At 36.3% G+C, this 20,987-nt stretch overlaps 1 protein-coding gene across 18 annotated transcripts in view; it reads left to right on the plus strand.

Moving 5' to 3' along the window:
• Nucleotides 1-20,987, plus strand: part of LOC140040437 (uncharacterized) — a 159,769-nt gene that overhangs the window by 118,101 nt on the left and 20,681 nt on the right. For 17 of the 18 annotated variants that reach the window (XM_072086376.1, XM_072086364.1, XM_072086374.1 and 14 more), the window contains 41 exons: nt 114-416; nt 524-1,102; nt 1,215-1,508; nt 1,618-2,205; nt 2,369-2,659; nt 2,748-3,050; nt 3,328-3,630; nt 3,813-4,118; nt 4,292-4,594; nt 4,717-5,016; nt 5,124-5,426; nt 5,543-5,845; nt 5,956-6,546; nt 6,906-7,202; nt 7,461-7,763; nt 7,894-8,196; nt 8,350-8,646; nt 8,868-9,170; nt 9,356-9,658; nt 9,818-10,120; nt 10,210-10,509; nt 10,667-10,969; nt 11,080-11,379; nt 11,776-12,075; nt 12,311-12,610; nt 12,725-13,024; nt 13,193-13,492; nt 13,770-14,378; nt 14,551-14,853; nt 15,010-15,306; nt 15,416-15,718; nt 15,862-16,158; nt 16,296-16,589; nt 16,704-17,291; nt 17,428-17,730; nt 17,848-18,429; nt 18,528-18,830; nt 18,926-19,513; nt 19,677-19,979; nt 20,095-20,376; nt 20,673-20,975. In XM_072086376.1, coding sequence (XP_071942477.1) covers nt 114-416; nt 524-1,102; nt 1,215-1,508; nt 1,618-2,205; nt 2,369-2,659; nt 2,748-3,050; nt 3,328-3,630; nt 3,813-4,118; nt 4,292-4,594; nt 4,717-5,016; nt 5,124-5,426; nt 5,543-5,845; nt 5,956-6,546; nt 6,906-7,202; nt 7,461-7,763; nt 7,894-8,196; nt 8,350-8,646; nt 8,868-9,170; nt 9,356-9,658; nt 9,818-10,120; nt 10,210-10,509; nt 10,667-10,969; nt 11,080-11,379; nt 11,776-12,075; nt 12,311-12,610; nt 12,725-13,024; nt 13,193-13,492; nt 13,770-14,378; nt 14,551-14,853; nt 15,010-15,306; nt 15,416-15,718; nt 15,862-16,158; nt 16,296-16,589; nt 16,704-17,291; nt 17,428-17,730; nt 17,848-18,429; nt 18,528-18,830; nt 18,926-19,513; nt 19,677-19,979; nt 20,095-20,376; nt 20,673-20,975 — 14,334 coding nt within the window. The remainder of the gene's footprint in view (nt 1-113; nt 417-523; nt 1,103-1,214; nt 1,509-1,617; nt 2,206-2,368; nt 2,660-2,747; nt 3,051-3,327; nt 3,631-3,812; nt 4,119-4,291; nt 4,595-4,716; nt 5,017-5,123; nt 5,427-5,542; nt 5,846-5,955; nt 6,547-6,905; nt 7,203-7,460; nt 7,764-7,893; nt 8,197-8,349; nt 8,647-8,867; nt 9,171-9,355; nt 9,659-9,817; nt 10,121-10,209; nt 10,510-10,666; nt 10,970-11,079; nt 11,380-11,775; nt 12,076-12,310; nt 12,611-12,724; nt 13,025-13,192; nt 13,493-13,769; nt 14,379-14,550; nt 14,854-15,009; nt 15,307-15,415; nt 15,719-15,861; nt 16,159-16,295; nt 16,590-16,703; nt 17,292-17,427; nt 17,731-17,847; nt 18,430-18,527; nt 18,831-18,925; nt 19,514-19,676; nt 19,980-20,094; nt 20,377-20,672; nt 20,976-20,987) is intronic. The other variant, XM_072086369.1, reaches the window with a different exon arrangement.

The raw sequence follows: 20,987 nt of genomic DNA on the forward strand, positions 1-20,987 counted from the left end.
ACAAATATTTATGATTAGCTTTTATAGTATTAGTATCTAGTATTATTAAAAAATACACACACAGTTACTATACACATTAAAATAACATACTGTCTGCATTTTCTATTTTGTAGATCCTCCTGGCTCTCCAGGAAAACCAGACATTATACCTATATCTGCTACCTCTATGGACCTAACATGGCTGGCGCCTTCATCAGATGGTGGATCTCCTATTATAAATTATGTCATCGAAATGAAGGAAAGAACTATGAGTCGATGGAGTAGGCTGAATGATTTTAATGTAGCTGAAATTAATTTTTCTGTTACTTCCTTGAAAGAGAAACGTGAATACCAATTCCGTGTTAGTGCTGAAAACAAAGCTGGTGTTGGAAAACCAAGCCCATCTACTGACTTTGTCATTGCAAAGTCGCCTTATGGTGAGTTTTATTATTAATTACTAATTAGTAGTATTAATATTAATTCTAAATATTCATAATAAAATATCAGTATGTGTCAATAATTGCAAAATCAACTGTTTTCCCAGATGTACCAGATGCACCAAAAGCATTAAACTTGGATAAACTTGGAACTACATCAGTCAGTCTAACATGGGTAATTCCAGACACAGATGGTGGTTCACCAATCACTGGATACAACATTGAGATGAAATCTACTTCAGCATGGTCACGTATTAATGACAGTATTGTGTCTGAAACCAATTATAGAGTGAAAAACATGAAAGAAGGGGTAGCGTATAACTTCAGATGTTTTGCCATTAATAAAGAAGGACAGAGTAAACCGAGCAACATAGCAAATCTTGATGTGACACCACCATCACCACCTAGTAAACCAAAGATATCCAACATCTGCAATGTATCTGCTACAGTTACATGGACAGCTCCTGAATCGGATGGAGGATGTCCTATTACTAGTTATATCGTGGAGAAAAGAGATACTGCTAGAGACAGATGGATAAAAGTGTCAAAGACAGATGGTTTGACGTTAAATGTTTCAGATCTCAGTGAAGGCTCAAAGTATGAGTTTAGGGTGACTGCTGAAAATAAATGTGGAAAGAGCAAATCCAGCACACCATCAGATTCTTTTGTGGCTAAGCTACCATTTGGTAAGATGATTTTGATAGAGCTTTTGTCTCTTTTCCAGTTATTCTTAATATACTGTTATAATTTCTGTTTTATTACTACAGTATTCAAATATTAATATTTTGTTTTTTAAAGATATTCCTGATCCTCCATCAAAACCTGAGATTATAGATGTGGACAGCACAGAAATGACTGTCAATTGGAATCCTCCAAAGAATGATGGTGGATCGCCAATTACTGGCTACATTGTTGAGAAAAAAGAATACTTTGCTACACGGTGGTCAGAAACAAAAACTCAATCAACATCCTTAACAGTTACTGGACTAAAGGAAGGATCAGATTATCACTTCCGGGTCATGGCTGTGAATGCGGCTGGGTCTAGTTCACCAAGTACAGCATCTGATTCAACAAAAGCAAAGTCTCCATTTGGTAAGACACATTTATGTGCTATGTTATATTCTAAAAAAGGCTATTTTTTTTGGTTATATACAAAGATATTTTTAACTGAATTATTCGGTATGTTTTGCTTTGCTTTTAGATCTGCCAAGTGAACCTTTAGATTCTACAATTATTGAAGGAGAGCCAACATCATTAAAGTTAACTTGGAAAGAACCAACTAAAGATGGTGGATCTCCCATAACAGGATACTATGTTGAAATGAAGGATTTCTTCAGCACTAGGTGGACTCGTTTCAATAAGGAAGTTATATCAGATACATCCTGCCGTATTAGTAAGTTAGAACCTGGTTTAGAATATGAGTTCAGAGTTTCTGCCGAAAACAAAGTTGGTGTTGGGAAACCAAGCAATACTTGTAAAAGGACATTTACTGTACCTGACCCACCTGGAAAACCTGATGCAAGTGAAGTTACAGAAAATTCTGTCATCCTTCAATGGAAACTGCCAGCAACTGATGGCGGGACCAGTGTAACAGGTTATACCATTGAAAAATGTGACATATCTAAGAATAGATGGTTAAAGGCAAATCGAACGACTGTTAAAGAACCAAAGTTCAACATTGTTGATTTGTCAGGCAACACCGCATACAAGTTCCGTGTGGCAGCTATCAACAAAGTTGGCACAAGTGAATGGTCAGACTCAGATGAAATTGTCACAAAACTAGGAATTGGTTAGTGCAGTCATCATAAAACAATTATTATTTAGATCAGACACATAATGTCTGCCAGTACTAATCAAGTTCTTTATATAAATATTACAGTATACCACACAATGTTTTGTCATCTGAAATTTATAACATAATACTTGTATAATATTATTATTCTACTATTTAGAAGTACCAGGTCCACCAAGTGTCCCTGCTATTAGCGACGTCACCAGCTCGAGCATGCAACTGAAATGGGAGCCACCAGTGAATGACGGTGGTAGTACAATTAACCATTATGTACTGGAAAAAAGAGAAGCTCTGAATAAATGGGTTGAAGCTGACAAGCCAAGACTACCTAAATGCAAAGTAGAAGGTTTAAAAGAGAATGCAGAATATGAATTCCGAGTTGCTGCAGTAAACCATGCTGGCACTGGAAAATTCAGCCAGTCTTCTTCTATGAAAGCAAGAGATCCATATGGTAAGTTAGTTGTAGATGTTTGATATATTGATTTAAAACAAACTTTATTATTTTGCTTGTATTTAAATTTGCATTTTTGCTTTTCAAGATGTACCTGGAAAACCAGAACCTCCCACCATTGGTGATGTTACACATTGCTCTGTAACACTATCTTGGAAGCCACCAGTCTCAGATGGTGGAAGTAAAATCATCGGCTATGTCTTGGAAAGGAAGGAAGAGTACTCGACAACTTGGACAAAAGCCCATAAAGCTCAAATTATGGACACATCTTACACAGTCACTGACTTGAAGGAACAATCCACCTACACATTTAGAGTTAGTGCTGAAAATAAGGCTGGTGTTGGTAAACCAAGTGATGCTTCATCTAGTGTACTTGTTAAGAAACCTTATGGTAAGCACATGAATCAACTTCCACTTCCACTCGTATAGATAGCTAAGACAATTTAATTGAGTGTAACTTGATGTTATAGCTACCAAAGTCGAAATTTACATGTATTGGTACATATTTATATTGGTTTTTCTTTACAGTAGTGTATAGTATATTTAATAGTATATCTATAAGAATGAGGTTTTCATCAAATTGTGCTATAAAGCATCATGAATATAAACAACATTTTTAAAATCTCCTTAGCATATTATAAAAATGCCATAATATTTTTATTATCTAGATGTTCCTGATGCTCCATATACACCATCTATATCGGATGTGACAATCAAAAGCATGGTTGTGTCATGGACACCACCCTCACGTGATGGAGGTTCTCCAATTACACAATACCTAGTAGAAAAGAAAGTTATACAGAGTTCATACTGGAGCAAGGTGTCTACTGTTGATGCTACAGAAACAAAGCTAACTGCGAGTGATCTTCATGAAGGAGATGAATATCAATTCCGTGTGAGCGCTAAAAATGCTGCAGGCTTTGGAAAGCCAAGTGTCCCCTCAGAACCGAGAATTGCCAAGCCACCTTATGGTATGTTCTGTTATTACAATTTCCTAGAATGACAGTTGATCCTAAAATTATCTTAGCCCTTTTTAAGCCCTAATTAAAGGAAACAATGAGTGTGTATTCAGAAATAGATATGCATACGGTAATATTTTTATTATATATTCCATTCATTTGTTTTTCAATTATATGATATATACTTGTTTCAGACGTGCCAGATGCCCCAGGAACACCAAAGGTCACTGGTGTAACTAAATCTTCAGTGTCACTGTCATGGTCAGCTCCTAAATCCGATGGTGGAAGTCCAATCACCAACTACAAAGTTGAACGTAAAGAAAACTTCTCGAACCGATGGACAAAAGTGAACCGTGATGAAATAGTAGATGATGTCTCATTTACTGTGAAAGATTTAACAGAGATGGGTCAATACTTGTTTAGAGTATCTGCTTGCAATAAAGCAGGAACTGGTCCACCAAGTGAAGAAACTGGTCCTGTTACGGTGAAAAATCCGTATGGTATGTTGTTTAATATATGTAGGTAATTGACAATTATAATGATGAAATACAGATAAATTTGGTGACAGAAATGATGTGATAATGGAAAATCCTTATGATTAATAATATTGATAATGGTAGGTAATTGTAATAATAATGATAATGATATATATGATGTATAATTGTTTTTCTAGATCCTCCTGGTGCACCGTCAGCACCTACAGTTTCAGAAATTACAGAGTGCTCAGCATGTTTGTCATGGCAAGCTCCAGAGAAGGATGGTGGTAGCCCTGTGATTGATTACACAGTTGAAAAGAGGGAAAAGTATTCAACCAAATGGGTACCTGCAACTTCTGAACCAGTAACAAATCCAAATTGCAAAATTGATGGCTTGAAAGAGGGTCAGGACTATGAGTTCAGGATAAAGGCGAGGAATAGTGCTGGTTTCGGAGAACCAAGTGAATCGTCTGCCTCATTTAAGGCTAAATTACCATATAGTAAGCTATCCTAATACTGATTTATTAAACCTATTTAGATATTATTTTTAGCATATTATGTTAAGTTCACTGATAAATCAATACAATATTTCTGTTGAATATGTAATATTTATTTTACATAGATGTACCTGGAGAACCAGAAAAACCAGAACTTTCTGAAGTCACTATTTCATCGGTTGTATTGTCATGGTCACCACCAACTTCTGATGGCGGCAGTCCAATTATTGACTACATTATTGAGAAAAAAGAGAAGACCGGAAGATGGCATAAAGTAAAAAGAGGAAGAAATATAGAGACAACATACAACATCGCTGATCTGTTGGAAAATCATAAGTACCAATTCCGAGTAAGTGCTGAAAACAAAGCTGGAGTCGGAAAACCAAGTGAATCGACACAGTTGATTAAAACGAAACATCCATTTGGTAAGATTTTTATTTGTATTTTAGAAAATGTTATATTCTTTTCATGCATTTGTATTTCATTTATGAAAATCGGTGTAAGGAATTTTTTTAAAATTGTGTTACTATAGATGTTCCAGGAATACCAGTAACTCCCGTTATCAGTGATGTTACAGAAACATCAGCAACAGTAACATGGTCCCCACCTAAATCAGATGGGGGTTCTATAATCACAAACTACATCATTGAGAGAAAAGAAAAGACAAGTTCTCGATGGATCAAAACTGGCGACAACAAGATACGAGAAACCACATGCACTTTAACTGATCTGTTTGAAGGGGCTAGTTACCAGTTCAGAGTAAAAGCAGAAAACAAGGCTGGAGTAGGAGAACCCAGTTTACCAAGTGACACCATAACTGCTAAACCTCCATATGGTAAGTTGGGTTTCCTTTATCAAATTTTGTGTGACAGTAAAGTTTCCATCCAATAACATTGTGTGGAAATATCATGCTTATTGGTGAGATTTGTTCTTGTTTTTTCTTCTTAATAGATCCTCCTGGTCCACCAATTAATGTAAATGTTACGAAAACAGACTTTACATATATCGGGCTTTCTTGGGACATTCCTAAGAATGATGGTGGTGCTCCTATAAAAGGCTATGTCATTGAAAAACGTGAAAGCAAGGGGACACGTTGGTCCAAAGTAAATACAACCCTTATAACGGATACATCATTCACTGTTGAGGGATTAGTTAAAGACAACATGTATGAGTTTAGAGTGGCTGCTGAAAACAAGGCCGGTGTTGGCAAACCCAGTGAACCTACAGGCCCAGTCAAGGCAAAACCAGAATATGGTGAATATATTGTATATTTTCAAACTATTTTATAGCTATTCCATACCTTACCTGAAATTTTTTAGGCTTTTGTTTCAAAAGTATTGTTATACTATTATTTAATCTAATAGATGTACCTGATATGCCAGGTGAACCTGTAATAGAAAAAGTGAAACCGACCTCTGTGGCTTTATCTTGGTCTGCACCTAAGACTGACGGAGGATCACCTCTTGAAGGTTATATTGTGCAAAAGAAAGACAAGTTCAGCCCAAGATGGTCTTCTATAAATACAGAACCTATCAAAGATACATCATTTAATGTTACTGGGATATCTGAGGGATCAGAGTGCGATTTCCGTATAGTTGCCAAAAACAAAGCTGGAACCGGTGAACCAAGTTCAACAGTAGCTATAATTGTGAAACCTCCAGGCCCACCAGGTGTTCCCGATGTTAGTAAGATAACAAAAATAACAGCAACACTATCATGGACACCACCAAAATCAGATGGAGGTAGCAAGATCACATATTATACAATTGAAAAGAAAGAGGCTGGTAAAAATCAATGGTCTAAAGCGAATAAATATTCTGTTAAGGATACTTCCTACACAGTGACTGATCTTAATACAAATAGTAAATATGAGTTCCGAGTGGCAGCAGAAAATAAGGCAGGGTTAGGAGAGTTCAGTGAACCATCCATTGCTGTTCTTATTAAATCTCCATTTGGTAAGTCACTGATAAATTTGATTTTATTTGTGTTATCTATATTGGTTATGTTCTCAGCACGTACTCAAATGGAACTGCACTCTAATTTATATAGTGATCTTGTCTTGTTCATACATTCTAGTGCATGATACATTTAGTAAAGTAAATAATGATAATTATAATATCTACTGTATGCATATTAGAAGAATAAATATCTTGGACCTATCCATCGAAATTGCAATTATTAAATACTATCTATAATTGCACGTTCCTTAAACACTTAAATTCTATCATCATGTTTCTTTATTTACTTCTCACTCATGCATGCTTTTATTTTTTACACACATTTTGTGCTTGCACATACTTCTAATAATAAATAGATCTTCCCGATGCTCCGAATGCACCAGAAATAATAGAAGTTACAAAAGATACAATGAAAATAAAATGGTCTGAGTTGAACTCTGGTTATGACTCAAAAGTCACAGCATATGTTCTCGTAATGAGACAAAATAGAAGTTCTGAGTGGTCGTTTGTTACAAGGAGTAAGCGGTTGACGTACATTGTGAAAGGTCTTGAAGAAGGTTCAGTGTACGAGTTCAAAGTCAGTGCTGAAAATGAGGCCGGCGTGGGTGAATACAGTCTTTCGACTCCTGCGACTGTGGCTAAAGACCAGCATGGTATGAGCAGAATAACTCATCGTAGTGTTTGTCAATTCTTTGAAGCCCTATTCCAATTGTTGTTGTGTCGTTTGGATTTCACTCTTTAAGATCACCTTAATGTTGATAATACTGTACATTTGTAAATATTATGCCTGTTTTATGTATACATTGAATGTATCACTGTATTTTGTATTAATTTGTGTTTTCACATTGTTCTTATTTTTGTTGATCTCAGTGTTATAGCTGTTATATCACTAACTGTATTATTTAAAATAGACAAACCAGATGCACCAGGAAAGCCAGAAATATCTGATGTACAACAACATTCAGTAACCCTGACCTGGAGCCCATCGCTATCTGATGGTGGAAGTCCAATCACTGGTTACATAGTAGAAAGGTGTGAGGCATACAGTAGCAAATGGACTGCTACTCACCCCGGGAGATTACCAACAACTAGTTATACAGTTGGAGACCTTAAAGAGGGATCTGAGTACACATTTCGTGTAATAGCAGAAAACAAAGCTGGTTTGAGCAATCCAAGTATTGCATCATTACCAGTTGTACCAAGAAGAGCTTATGGTAAGATTAACATTTTGTGTTTTACAATCTCTTTTGTAGTTCTTGAATGCTTAATTCTTATAATTTGTAATATTATTGAACTATGATCTATAAATAATTCTGTATTTGTACTATACTTTTGTTTTTCCAGATGTACCATCGCCCCCAGGAGCCCCACTAATATCGGATATCGCCTCAACATCTGCAATGATTAGTTGGACACCACCTCCAACTGATGGAGGCTCTTCTGTCACAGCATACATACTAGAACGAAAAGGTGAATATGCACGTCGTTGGGGAAAACCTCTTAAGTTGGCTCCAAGTGATCTGTTTTATGTTGTAAAGGATTTAACAAAAGGCAGTACCTATGAATTCCGTGTATCAGCAGAAAACAAAGCTGGTGTAAGCGCCCCAAGTAGTCCATCTACCTCATTTGTTGCAAAACCACCTTACTGTAAGTATTATATTATTATAACTACATTCATAAATCAATTTGAGTCCAAAATAAGTTCAATATAATAAATTATCATAAACAAATATTTTTTATATTGCTCAATACAAACATTTTTGGATGACAAATGTAATGATTTGTTTTATAATTATTCAGCTGTTCCAGATGCACCATGTGCTCCGTCCGTTCACGACATTACAAGTCAAGCAGCGACATTGAACTGGAAGGCACCAGCTAATGATGGTGGAAGCAAAATAACATCATACGTCATTGAAATGAAAGAACCCTTTGCTCTAAGATGGCGCCGTATTGGACATACTTTAGATATGCAGTACAATGTCACAGGCCTGACACAAGGTGATAAATATGAGTTTAGAATTATTGCAGAAAACAAAGCTGGACTTGGAAAGCCAAGTAACCCATCAGAACCTGTTGAAGCAAGACCACCAGGTGGTAAGAAAATTGTGCAATTTAAAATATATTTATTATTAGAACAGTAGATTGCTTACAACCTATAAATTGGCTCACTATAATTAATTTTAATCTGAAAAAAGATGATATGGAAGGATGTTGCCTATACTGCAGACCATTATAAGTGATTGGAAGTAGTATATTACTGGTATTTTTTTTTCACTTTCTAAATTCAAATAATTAATATTTATTACATTTTACAGATGTACCCAGTGCACCTGGTCAACCAATAGTATCAGATATACAAGAAACATCTGCAGCAGTACAATGGACTCCTCCAGCGACTGACGGAGGAAGTAAAATCACAAGTTATGTAGTGGAGGCGAAAGAACAATTTTCACCTTTATGGAAACGAGTGAATGTAATGGATACAACAGAAACGACTTTCAAAGTTACATCTTTGCGCGTAAATGTTGTTTATGAATTTAGAGTTGCTGCTAAAAATGAACGAGGAGTTGGGGAACCAAGCCAGCCATCTCAACCAGCAAAATGCAAGGCTCCTTATGGTACAGAATGGTGTTTGTTTATCTTCTATTTCTAGCATCACATACTTTTTTGTCATTCACTGATGTTCAACCAATATGAAATATTAGTTATATAATTATAATATACTTCAGCATAATTTCGGATGGTTGATGCAATAGCAAGCAGAAATAAAATTGTATTGACTTAATTATTCCCAATTTTACAGATGTTCCAGAAGCTCCAAGTGTACCTGAGATTTCAGGCATCACCGACACCTCTATGAAGCTAAATTGGTCTCCTCCTGAATCAGATGGGAATTCACCAATCACTGGTTACTTTGTCGAGAAGTTTGACACAAGGAAAGCACGATGGACGACAATAAATAAAACCCCTGTCATGGCTACAGAACTAGAAGTAGATAATCTGCTTCCTGGTTCAGAATATCAGTTTAAAGTTTCAGCACAAAATGCAGCTGGTGTTGGTAAAGCAGGAAAACCATCTGATCCAAAGATTGCCAAACTACCATATGGTAAGTCATGTTTGGTAACACCTATGTGATAATACTATTATTATGACATTTAACCGAAAAAATATGTTATTTTAATGATTATTATTTGAATGTTAAACTATGTTTGACGGAATTATAGTTTAAACAATTTACTGTATGGTTTATCTTCTATTTTTCCAGATGTTCCATCAAAACCAGGAAAACCATCTATTAGTGACTTTGCCTCAACTAGTATTACAATAAAATGGTCTCCTCCTAAATCAGATGGTGGAAGCCCAGTTACCAATTATGTCATAGAGAGGAAAGAGATCAAAGCTACTCATTGGGTGAGGGCTACTCGTAACATGTGGACAGATACTACTTTCTGTGCTAGTGATCTGGTTGAAGGATTTGAGTATGAGTTCCGTGTGGCTGCTGAGAATAGAGCAGGAGTTGGACCATACAGTGATAAGTCTGACCAACAGATTGCCAAACCACCATATGGTAAGAAACTGTTATTATTTAATTGTTGGGTATATTGAGTAAATTGTAGAAAACGGGAAACACTATTGATTTATATTATCTTTTAACAGACCTTCCCGAAGCACCACAATCACTGGTTGCATCAGATATCACTGGTCAATCACTAACACTATCATGGAAACGCCCTCCGTCGGATGGAGGCAGTCCAATATTAGGATATTATGTTGAGAAGAGAGACATTCAGAGTACACAGTGGACTATTATTAATAGACAATCACAGAAAGAGTGTACAATGCAACTAGAAGAACTTCGACAAGGACATGAATATGAGTTTAGAGTTGCTGCAGAAAACAAAGCTGGGCGTGGAAGATACTGCACTTCTGATTGTGTCAAGTCCAAACCACCTTATGGTAAGTAGTCATTTGTTTGTTTGTTTGTAGTAATAATTTAAAGTCCATAATAAATAATGTAATGAGTATCAACAAAGTAACCTCTGTTCAAATTTGTTTCAATCAGAAAATATTAAAATTGTAATTTGTTTAATAGTAATAATAATTTTTTTTATAGATGCACCTGGTAAACCTGATACTCCGACTACCAGTAATGTTGACAGTACTTCACTGACCGTGAATTGGGAGCCACTAAAGTCAGATGGTGGATCTCCAATCATTGGTTATATTGTTGAACAGAAGGATCGATATAGTACAAGATGGGCTAGACTGAATGCAGACCCAGTCAAAGATACTACATTCAATGTAACTGGATTGGAAACTAAGGGTGAATACCAATACAGAGTTATTGCTGTCAACAAAGCTGGTGAAAGTGCTCCAAGTGATGCCACTAATATGGTTGTTGCTAAACCTCCATATGGTAATTATTATACTGTGTAGATTTTATGAAGACAGAAACTGTAGTTTGTTACCATGTGTTGTCAGTTTTATAAACCAATTTTGTATTTTCTAATTATTTTATTGTTTTAGATGTCCCTGGAATCCCAGGAATACCAAGTGTCACTCGGGTCAAAGAGAAGAGCATAAGTGTTCAGTGGGGACCAGCAGACGATGGAGGCAGTAGACTTCTTGGTTATTTTGTAGAAAAGCGCGAGATGTTTGGTACAAGGTGGATACGTGTAAATCGAGAACCAGTTCTTGAGACAGAATACTGTGTTACAGGCCTAATGGAAGAGTCAGAGTACGAATTCAGAGTAATTGCTACAAACAAGGCTGGAGAAGGTAAACCAAGCCAATCTAGCATCGTGGTGAAGACTAAAGCATCATATGGTAATTGTATTACTTATTTTGATAGAAATTATAGGATTACCAATAGTTTGATGATATATAGCAATAGCAGGGCTGTCGATACGATAAACATACAATTTGATCTTCATAGAATTAATAAATAGGAGGTGGATGTCCTAAATCTATTCATATTATATTGAAAGAAAAAAATATAAATCCGAAGGCAAATTACTGAACAAATGATGTGGGTATCAGTGGCTGGATCTCAATTGAGATACAAAAAAAGCGAAAAGCTAAATCAAAACAGCCAGAAAAATTAGCAGAGCTTTCGAGCAATACTAGCCCTTCATCAGTGCAAGTGAAGGAATTTGGAAAGAAAAAAATATATATAAATATAAAAAGAAAATTTAAAAATAAAAAACTTTGTTTGAATTGCAGGTTTACCTGGTGCACCAGGAACTCCAATGTTATCTGAAGTTTCAGCTACTTCAATGACACTTAACTGGGCTTCACCAGATTCGGATGGTGGTGCACCCATTACAAATTACGTAATTGAGAAGAAGGATGCTGTGGACACTTGGACCAGAATCAACCGATGGGATGTCTCCCTGCCCTCATTTGTTGCTAGTAGTCTGAAGCAAGATCAAGAGTATATCTTCCGTGTGTCTGCAGAAAACAAGGCTGGAGTTGGAAAACCCAGTGAACCATCACGACCAACAATTGCTAGACCACCATACAGTGAGTTCTAGATTATATTCCAGTGTGGTATATAATTCTTTTTGAGCAGTTTTGTACATTTTTTACAATTTCATTTTCAAATGTATATTTTTTAATAGTATTATATCAACTAATGCTAATAATTTTTAAGGTAAAGTATTTAATACTTCATTAAATGCTGTCATACAAACAAATGTGTTAAATTAATATGCTTTCAGTTATAAAACTCATAGCTATATTACTTTGTCCAACACAGATGTTCCAGAAAGCCCAAGCGTACCAATAGTGTCAGATATCCAAGCTACGTCTGTGACTTTGACATGGACACCACCAGCTTCAGATGGCGGAAGTCCAATTACAGGCTACATAATTGAAAAACGAGAAACCAACAAGACTTGGGTAATGGCAACCAGAAATCTTGTTCCTGGTACAAAGTATACAGTTACTAGCCTAAGACAAAATGCAGAGTATGAATTCCGAGTTACGGCAGAGAACAAGGCTGGTGCAGGAAAGCCAAGCCAGCCATCAGAAGCAGTGATTGTGAAACCTCCTTATTGTAAGTTGTTACTGATATTGTGTGAAATAAAGCAAAGGTGTTGAAAATAGCTTTATGAAGTTTATACAACATATTTGTGTATTCATTAGAAGGAATGATTAATTATTCTTACAGCTACCCCAAGTGCTCCAGAAACATTAGTGTGCTCCAACATCAATGCAACCACTGTTACCGTGACATGGGAAGCACCGTCAGATGATGGTGGTTCACCAATTACTGGCTACGTTCTGGAGTACAAGCAAGACTTTGGATCTCGTTGGATTAAACATCCAAAAAGTATTACAGGAACTTCTCATAAGGTCCAGACGCTACTTGAAGGTTCAGAGTACATATTTAGGGTATCAGCTGAAAATAAGGCTGGGGTTGGAAAACCAAGTAAACAATCAAGCTCCTTCACAGCAAAACTTCCATACGGTAATTATATTTATCGCTTCAAAATCTTCTAAAACCAAACATACTGATTTCAACCTCTCAATTCATTAGCTCACTAAAAACAAATTATCAAACAACACATTCATATATATGAGTTACTGACAACAATCCAACATACAGTACTATTTATATAATTTCTTTATTATCTAGAACCACCAGGAACACCCAGCCCGCCACATGTCTCCAACATTACATCAAAATCCGCAATGGTAGCCTGGAATCCACCTTCAAATGATGGCGGTTCTCCTATAACTGGCTATATTATTGAAAAGAGAGATAGCTTCTCTAAACGATGGGTGAAAGCAGTGGATGTTGATAAGGATGTGACAACCAAAACAGTAAAATTAGATCCGTCATACGAATTTGAGTTTCGTGTATCTGCAGTGAATAAGGCTGGTGCTGGGAAACCAAGTTTACCATCACAGAAATTTGTTGCAAGAGAACCATATGGTAAAACTTTATTTATATTTCTTGAGATCACTAACTGTGTAGACTCTACATGAATCTCTACATATGCCATTACCCCCAAATATGGATGCCCCTCGAAAGGACAATAGAATAGTTCAGGCACCGTAGCTTGCTGTATAAAACACACTCATTAATTTTGTTTTCAGGTTTTTGGTTCATACTTGTTTGAAATATAGAAAGTGGGAAAATTATCAAAGGATTGAGTGCAATATAAAGCAAGAACAACATTATTTTAATTTTTTTTTAAATTAAATTTCAGATGTTCCAGATTCACCTAGCCAGCCAAAGATATCTGATGTTTCGTCAGAATCAGTAGTTCTTGAATGGACTGCTCCAAAAGATGATGGAGGAAGTCCTATTCTGGAATATGTAGTCGAAAAACACGATCTTACCACCGGACGTTTTACCAAAATACCAATAAAGACTGTACCTGTGCCAAATATGTCTGCTAAGATTACTGATTTGGTTTCTGAAAGAAAATACAACTTCCGTGTCATTGCTGTCAACAAGGCAGGAGAGAGCAAACCAAGTGATAATGTTAGCTGTACTGTTAAACTTCCATATGATGTTCCATCTCAACCGGGAGTACCAGAAATTATAAAGACTGATGAGGTAGAGATGACCATAAACTGGCAGAAACCAAGGTCAGATGGTGGAAGTCCAATAACAGGGTATATGATTGAACAGAAAGACGCAGTGGCAATAAAATGGACCAAAGTTAACAGAGTTCCAATTCAGGATCTCGAATATAAAATTAAAGGATTAACTCAGGGAAATTCATATCAATTCCGTGTGACTGCTGTTAATAAGGCAGGAGAAAGTAAACCCAGTGATGGATCAGAATCAAGAATTGCTAAACTACCATATAGTAAGAACAATGCTTTTCAATGTGCATGTTTACAGAACAAAATAGCATGCAATTATAAGGTGTAACTGTTTATTATATTTTTATTGCTTATCCATTGCTTCTCCTCTTCCTGGGACCTGTACACTATACACTATGTTGCAAAAATGTAACCTAATTTCGTTACTGCTTTCAGATCCACCTGGTAAACCAGAAGACCTTCATATAACCGAAGTCGATGCAACATCGATTTCTTTGAAATGGCAGCCTCCGGTACAAGATGGCGGTTCACCGGTCATGGGATATTACATTGAGAAGAAAGAACATTTCAGCACTCGGTGGATACGCATCAACAGAACAGCAGTCATAGATACAGCATTTGTAGCGCACGATATCCGTGAGGGACTAGAGTATGAATTTAGAGTGGCTGCTGTAAATAAGGCTGGTGTTGGTGAGCCTAGTGATACAACACAGCCTACTATTGCAAAACATCCATATGGTAAATTTTACATTTAATTTTGATAATAATTTATAGAGAGTACGTTGTGTGTACTTTGATTGTTTTATTAATGAATTAACCTAAATTGCTAATATACTATATTATTTCTATGATAATTCAAACACTCATTCACAATCACATATTTGTTTACTTTAGTTGTTCCTGAAACACCTGGTACACCTATTTTGTCTAACATATCTCCGAAATCTATGACAGTTACTTGGACTCCACCAGTGTCAGACGGTGGTAGTCCTATAAGCGGATATATAATAGAAAAGAAAGAACCTATGCTTAGCCGTTGGACACAAGTGGAACAGTTATTGGGAACTACATGTATAGTAACTGGCCTCAATGAGGGCAGTGAATATCAATTTAGGGTGATAGCAACAAACAAAGCTGGTAAGAGTAAACCAAGCAATGCCAGTGAGTCCAAAGTAGCAAAACATCCATATGGTGAGTACATTTGTAAATAATGTATATGGAAGATTTTTCACATGTCATGTTTGAGAGTGTTTCAACCCATATTGTTAATAACTAAACTTATTCTTTTGCTTTACTACAGATGTCCCAGGACCGCCAGAGCGACCTGAAATATCATCAGTGACTGAAAAATCAGTCTCATTAACTTGGAAACCACCTTCTTCAGATGGAGGCTCACCTATTACAGGATATATAATTCAAAAGAAAGATAAACATTCTTCACGCTGGTCCTCTGTTAATCAGGCTCCAATTACTAACAAGATGATAACAGTTGATAAGCTAACAACTGGCATGGAGTATCAGTTTAGGGTACTTGCTGAAAATAAAGCAGGACTAGGTCCAGCCAGTGATCATTCTAAAACAGCTATACCAAAACTTCCATATGGTAAGGAAAATATTATTAGTCTCTGTAAAAGAATGTTTTGGTATTTATATTATTGTACTATTTATTGGAATATTATATAGAAACAGTACACTTTCTTTGATTGTAAATGGTTCTGATAACCCTACTCTACTACTTTTTTAAAGATCCCCCTGGTCCACCTTCTGCTCCAATACTTGATGATATTACTGAGAAGACAATGGCATTGTCATGGTCTCCACCAAGAATTGACGGAGGTGCACGAATCACCGGATACACAGTAGAGCAATGCGAAGGCTATTCTATGAAATGGACTAAAGTGGCATCAGTGATGGATCCAAGGTGCATTGTTACTGATCTCAAAACAGGTGGCCAGTATGAGTTTCGTGTTAGTGCAGAGAACAAAGCAGGTATTGGCCCTGCAAGTGAACCATCTGACAGAGCTACTGCAAAATCACCATTTGGTAAATTTGTTTGTTTCGTTTTTTAATTCAAATTAATCATTAAATTCTTAAACTACTTTCAATTAATTCAAGATATCAACAATATTCCTACAGTACTAGTCAACATTATTTTCAACATGGCTATTTCAATTTTTCAGACCTACCTGGGCAACCCGGTATGCCTGAAGTAGTCTCAGTTACACAATCAAGCATATCATTAACATGGTCAGCTCCTTCATCTGATGGTGGAAGTCCAATAATAAATTATGTTGTTGAAAAAGCCGAGAAGTTCAGTTCTAGATACACAAAGGTCAACACATCACCAGTGTCTGAATGTTCTTACAATGTAACCGACCTTGATCAGAACTCTGAGTACCAATTCCGTGTATCTGCAGAAAATAAAGAAGGTGTTGGTAGACCTAGTCATTCGACAGGATTTGTACGATTAGCGAGTATGTTTTTTTTTTTAAACTTTATTGAATAGTCTTATGTCAGGTGTGAATTATAGCATAAGTTTTATATTATAATACCCATATAACTTTATTTTATATTATTGTTATCTTTAGTTGCACCACAACTGGATTTCAACAAATACCGTGATGTCATAATTGTGAAAGTAGGAACAACATTCCATATTGACATTCCATGGAAAGCGTACCCAACTCCGACTGTATCATGGAAGAAAGAAGGCATGTCAATTGAAAGTACAACAAGAGTTAAAATTGACACAAGTGAGAGGAGTACTGTAGTAACTGCAAAGAACTGCGTAAAAAGTGATGAAGGTACTTACGAGCTCTCTGTAGTCAATAGTTGTGGTGAAGCTTCAGCTACAGTCAAAGTTCAAGTACAAGACAAGCCAGGACGACCTGTGGGACCTGTGCAGTTACGAGATGTCAATAGTACCGAGGTTACAGTTAGCTGGAACCCTCCTGTAGATGACGGAGGATGTCGTGTTACTCATTATATAATTGAAAAACGAGACACTAAAAGAACATCTTGGTCTCGTGTACCCTTGAAAATACCTGATTGCTCCCATCGGGTACAGAACCTATTAGAAGGAAATGAGTATATCTTTAGAATTGTGGCTGTTAACAAGATCGGTGAAAGTGATCCACTTGAGGGTGCGCAATCAGCTGTTTTAAAGAGTAAATTTGGTAAGTTTCTATTGTGACTGCTGTAGTAACATTAAATTCATGTCAAGTCATGTAATTTTTATGCTATTTCCTGTATTAATGCCATGCCATGGTGCATATTTTTATGAATCACGGATTTGTATTTATTATCTTTCAGACAAACCAAGTGTTGTAAAAATACCACAAGTTTCAGACGTTACCAGTGATTCTGCAATGCTTTCCTGGTCTGCACCATCAAGCGATGGGGGTACTCCACTTACTGGATATATTGTTGAGAAGAAAGAAATTGGCAATACAATGTGGACAAAGGTAGCACATACTCAGCCAAAAGAACTAAAGTACCGGGTTAGCAGGCTAAACAAAGGATCACATTACGAATTCCGTGTTGCCGCTGAGAACAAAGTTGGTGCCGGTCCATTTAGTCCACCAACAGATGCAGTAAAAGCAGAAGAAGCATCAGGTTAGATTTAATTTGTTAATTAAGAAAAATCACTTTTATTTTAATATAATATATTCATTGGAAAAAGCTTAATAGTATTTAAACAGATAAGTATATTTTATATATTCTTCTTTCCAGTTAAACCAACCATTGATATTAAACCTGATTCGATTTCAACCAATTCTGGAACTACTATTACTGTTCATGTTCCATTTGGGGGATATCCGACACCAAAAGTTAAATGGAGCAAAAATGGAATTGAAATTGTTCCAAGTATACGTACAAAGATTGAATCATCAAGCAATGCCACTGTGTTTACCATAAAAAACAGTGACCGATCAGATAGTGGTGCGTATAATATAACTATCAGTAATGAACTTGGTAAGGACTCAGCAGAGTTTAATATAGAAGTCTTCAACGTTCCTGGACCACCAGAAGGTCCATTGGGTTACAGTAATGTGAACGAAAGTTGTGTTACTTTGATTTGGAAGCCTCCAAAAGATGATGGCGGTGAGAGAATTTCAACGTACATTGTTGAAAAACGTGAAGAAGGACATCACAGATTTCATCCAGTTACAAAAGACCTTATATTAAAACCATCATATCGAGTGAAAGGACTGACAGAAGATAGACGCTATCAATTCAGAGTGTTGGCACGTAACAAGCATGGTAATAGTGAACCATTGGAGGGTGATCGCATCCGGCCTCGAGGAAATTATGGTAAGCAAAATTTACAGCTATGATGTTACACAATGATGTAATGATAACTAATCAAATTTAATATTTTATTATTAAATATTTTTTGGTTTAATTTGCAGTTGTTCCAGATGCACCCTCTACTCCAGAAATTAGTTCTATTACATCAGAGTCAATGGCACTAAGTTGGTCTCCACCACTAAGAGATGGTGGAACACCAGTTACGAGTTACATTCTTGAAATGCGACAGACCACAAGTTCCCGGTGGACAAGAGCATCATTATCACCTATTCAAAATACATTTTACAAAGTATCACGACTCAGTAAAGGGTCCGAGTATGAATTTAGGGTGGTGGCTGTTAATAAAGCTGGTGAAAGTGAACCTAGTGAGCCTTCCAACTCAGTTACAGCCGAGAATCCTCCAGGTAAAATTCATTATAAATATAGGAAGTGTATTGTTGCCACAATATTTACCATCGAAATGTGAAAGATAAATAAAATGTATATTTATGTCTTTCAGTTGCTCCAAAGTTCAAACTTGATTTATCTGCTCATAGAGAAATAACTACACGTGCTGGAATTATGTTCCGAATAGATATACCATATGAAGGAACACCAAAACCAGTCATGAAATGGGTAAAAGATGATACTCCAATTACACCAACAACTAGAATAAGTGTTGAACAGTCGGATTACAGTGCTATTGTTGTAGCACGAAAAGCAGAACGTGCTGACAGTGGAACCTATACAGTTACTGCTACCAATAAGGCTGGACAGGACACTGCATCAACTCTTGTAAGAGTCGTTGATAGGCCTGAACCACCTCAAGGGCCTCTTGAAGTTGTGAAGTTGGACAGTGAGAGTGTAACTTTGTCATGGAGTCTTCCCGAGGATGACGGTGGTAGCCCTATTATCTGCTACTTGTTAGAAAAACGAGATTCATCATTGAAAATGTGGAGTAAAGTTTCAACATCACTTAGTGAATTGAAAACTACAGTACCAAAGCTTATTGAAGGAAATGAATACCAATTCAGAGTTCGCGCTGAAAACAAGTATGGAGTTAGTGAACCTCTAGAAGGCGATAAAGTCATTCCAAAAGGAGATTACAGTAAGCTTTTTTTAAATTATGAGATAATACCCCATTTATTTGCTTCTTTGTAATATATTATGCATTTATTGCATTATTTATTTTTTTAAACTAAAAATGGTTTTTCTCATTAATGATCGTAACATATATTTTGAACTAAATAATTCATTTTCTTCCTTAATAGGTGTTCCTGGAAAAGCAGGTACTCCAGCTATTAGTAACATACAGGAAGATTCTGCAACACTTACTTGGACTCCTCCAAGAAGCGATGGTAGAACCCCTATAACAGGTTATATTGTTGAAAAGAAGAACCAGTCAATGCAGAGTTGGGCTAAAGCTTCGATACCTCACATTACTGAAACTACATGTAGAGTTATACGCCTGATTACGAATACAAAATATGAGTTTCGTATAATAGCTGTCAACAAAGCTGGAATGGGTGAACCGAGCGACGCCTCTTCACCAGTTATGATTGAACGACCAGCTGGTAAGTATAATAGGTGTAATAGTGAAAATCCTAATTTTAACATTTATAATATCCATTTTGTGTACTGGTTCTTCGATTCAGTCTAATGCCTAAATGAATTCCATTTTATTCCCAGCTGCTCCTAAACTTGATCTTGGTCAATGTAAAGATATTGTTGCACTAGCAGGATCAGTTTTCCATCTAGACGTTTCATGTAGAGGAACACCTACACCAACCACTTCATGGTTTAAAAACAATACACCAGTTGTAGAGGACCTTAGAATCCGTACCTCAACAACACCCTACGGGACCGTTCTGACAGTAAAGAACTGTGTACGCAATGACGGGGGAGATTACAAAATAACTGTTGAGAACAAGGCAGGAGTAGATTCCGGTATTATCAAAGTAACTGTATTAGGTAAGCTTATTTTTTCTCCTTAATTTTCTCATCTTGTTTTACATTATCATTTCAGAATTTAACTGGATGAATGTTTTTGCCTTTTTGTTAAAAGTGATTCAATATCTTACATAAATTTGCTTTGCAGTAGATTAACATTACTTATTCATTGGAAACTGCAATACAATTTTAGCAACATCAATATGAGCAGTAATACATTGTACAATAGGACAATCAATATTTATTCATTCTTCTTTGCACATAGTACTTGATATAGCTTCTACTGGGTATTTATGTCATGTTTTTTATTATTACAGATAAACCAGGAAAACCAGAAGGTCCATTGGGCATTACATGTACAACCAAAGATTCAGTATTACTGTCATGGAATCCTCCTCTTGATGATGGAGGAAGTGAAGTAACTAATTACATCATTGAAAAATGTGAAGCTGATAGGCTAACATGGACAAGAGTATCATCATCTGTAACAGGCTTAAAATACACTGTAACCAATCTCCCAGAGGGTCAAAGGTTCAACTTCAGAATTAGGGCACAGAATAAACATGGACAAGGAGAGCCATTGGAGTCTGATCGGGCTATATTGATTAAGAGTCCATACGGTAAGCTAAAAA

The sequence above is a fragment of the Antedon mediterranea genome, chromosome 2 (genome assembly GCF_964355755.1).
Source record: "Antedon mediterranea chromosome 2, ecAntMedi1.1, whole genome shotgun sequence".
Classification (NCBI taxonomy): domain Eukaryota; kingdom Metazoa; phylum Echinodermata; class Crinoidea; order Comatulida; family Antedonidae; genus Antedon; species Antedon mediterranea.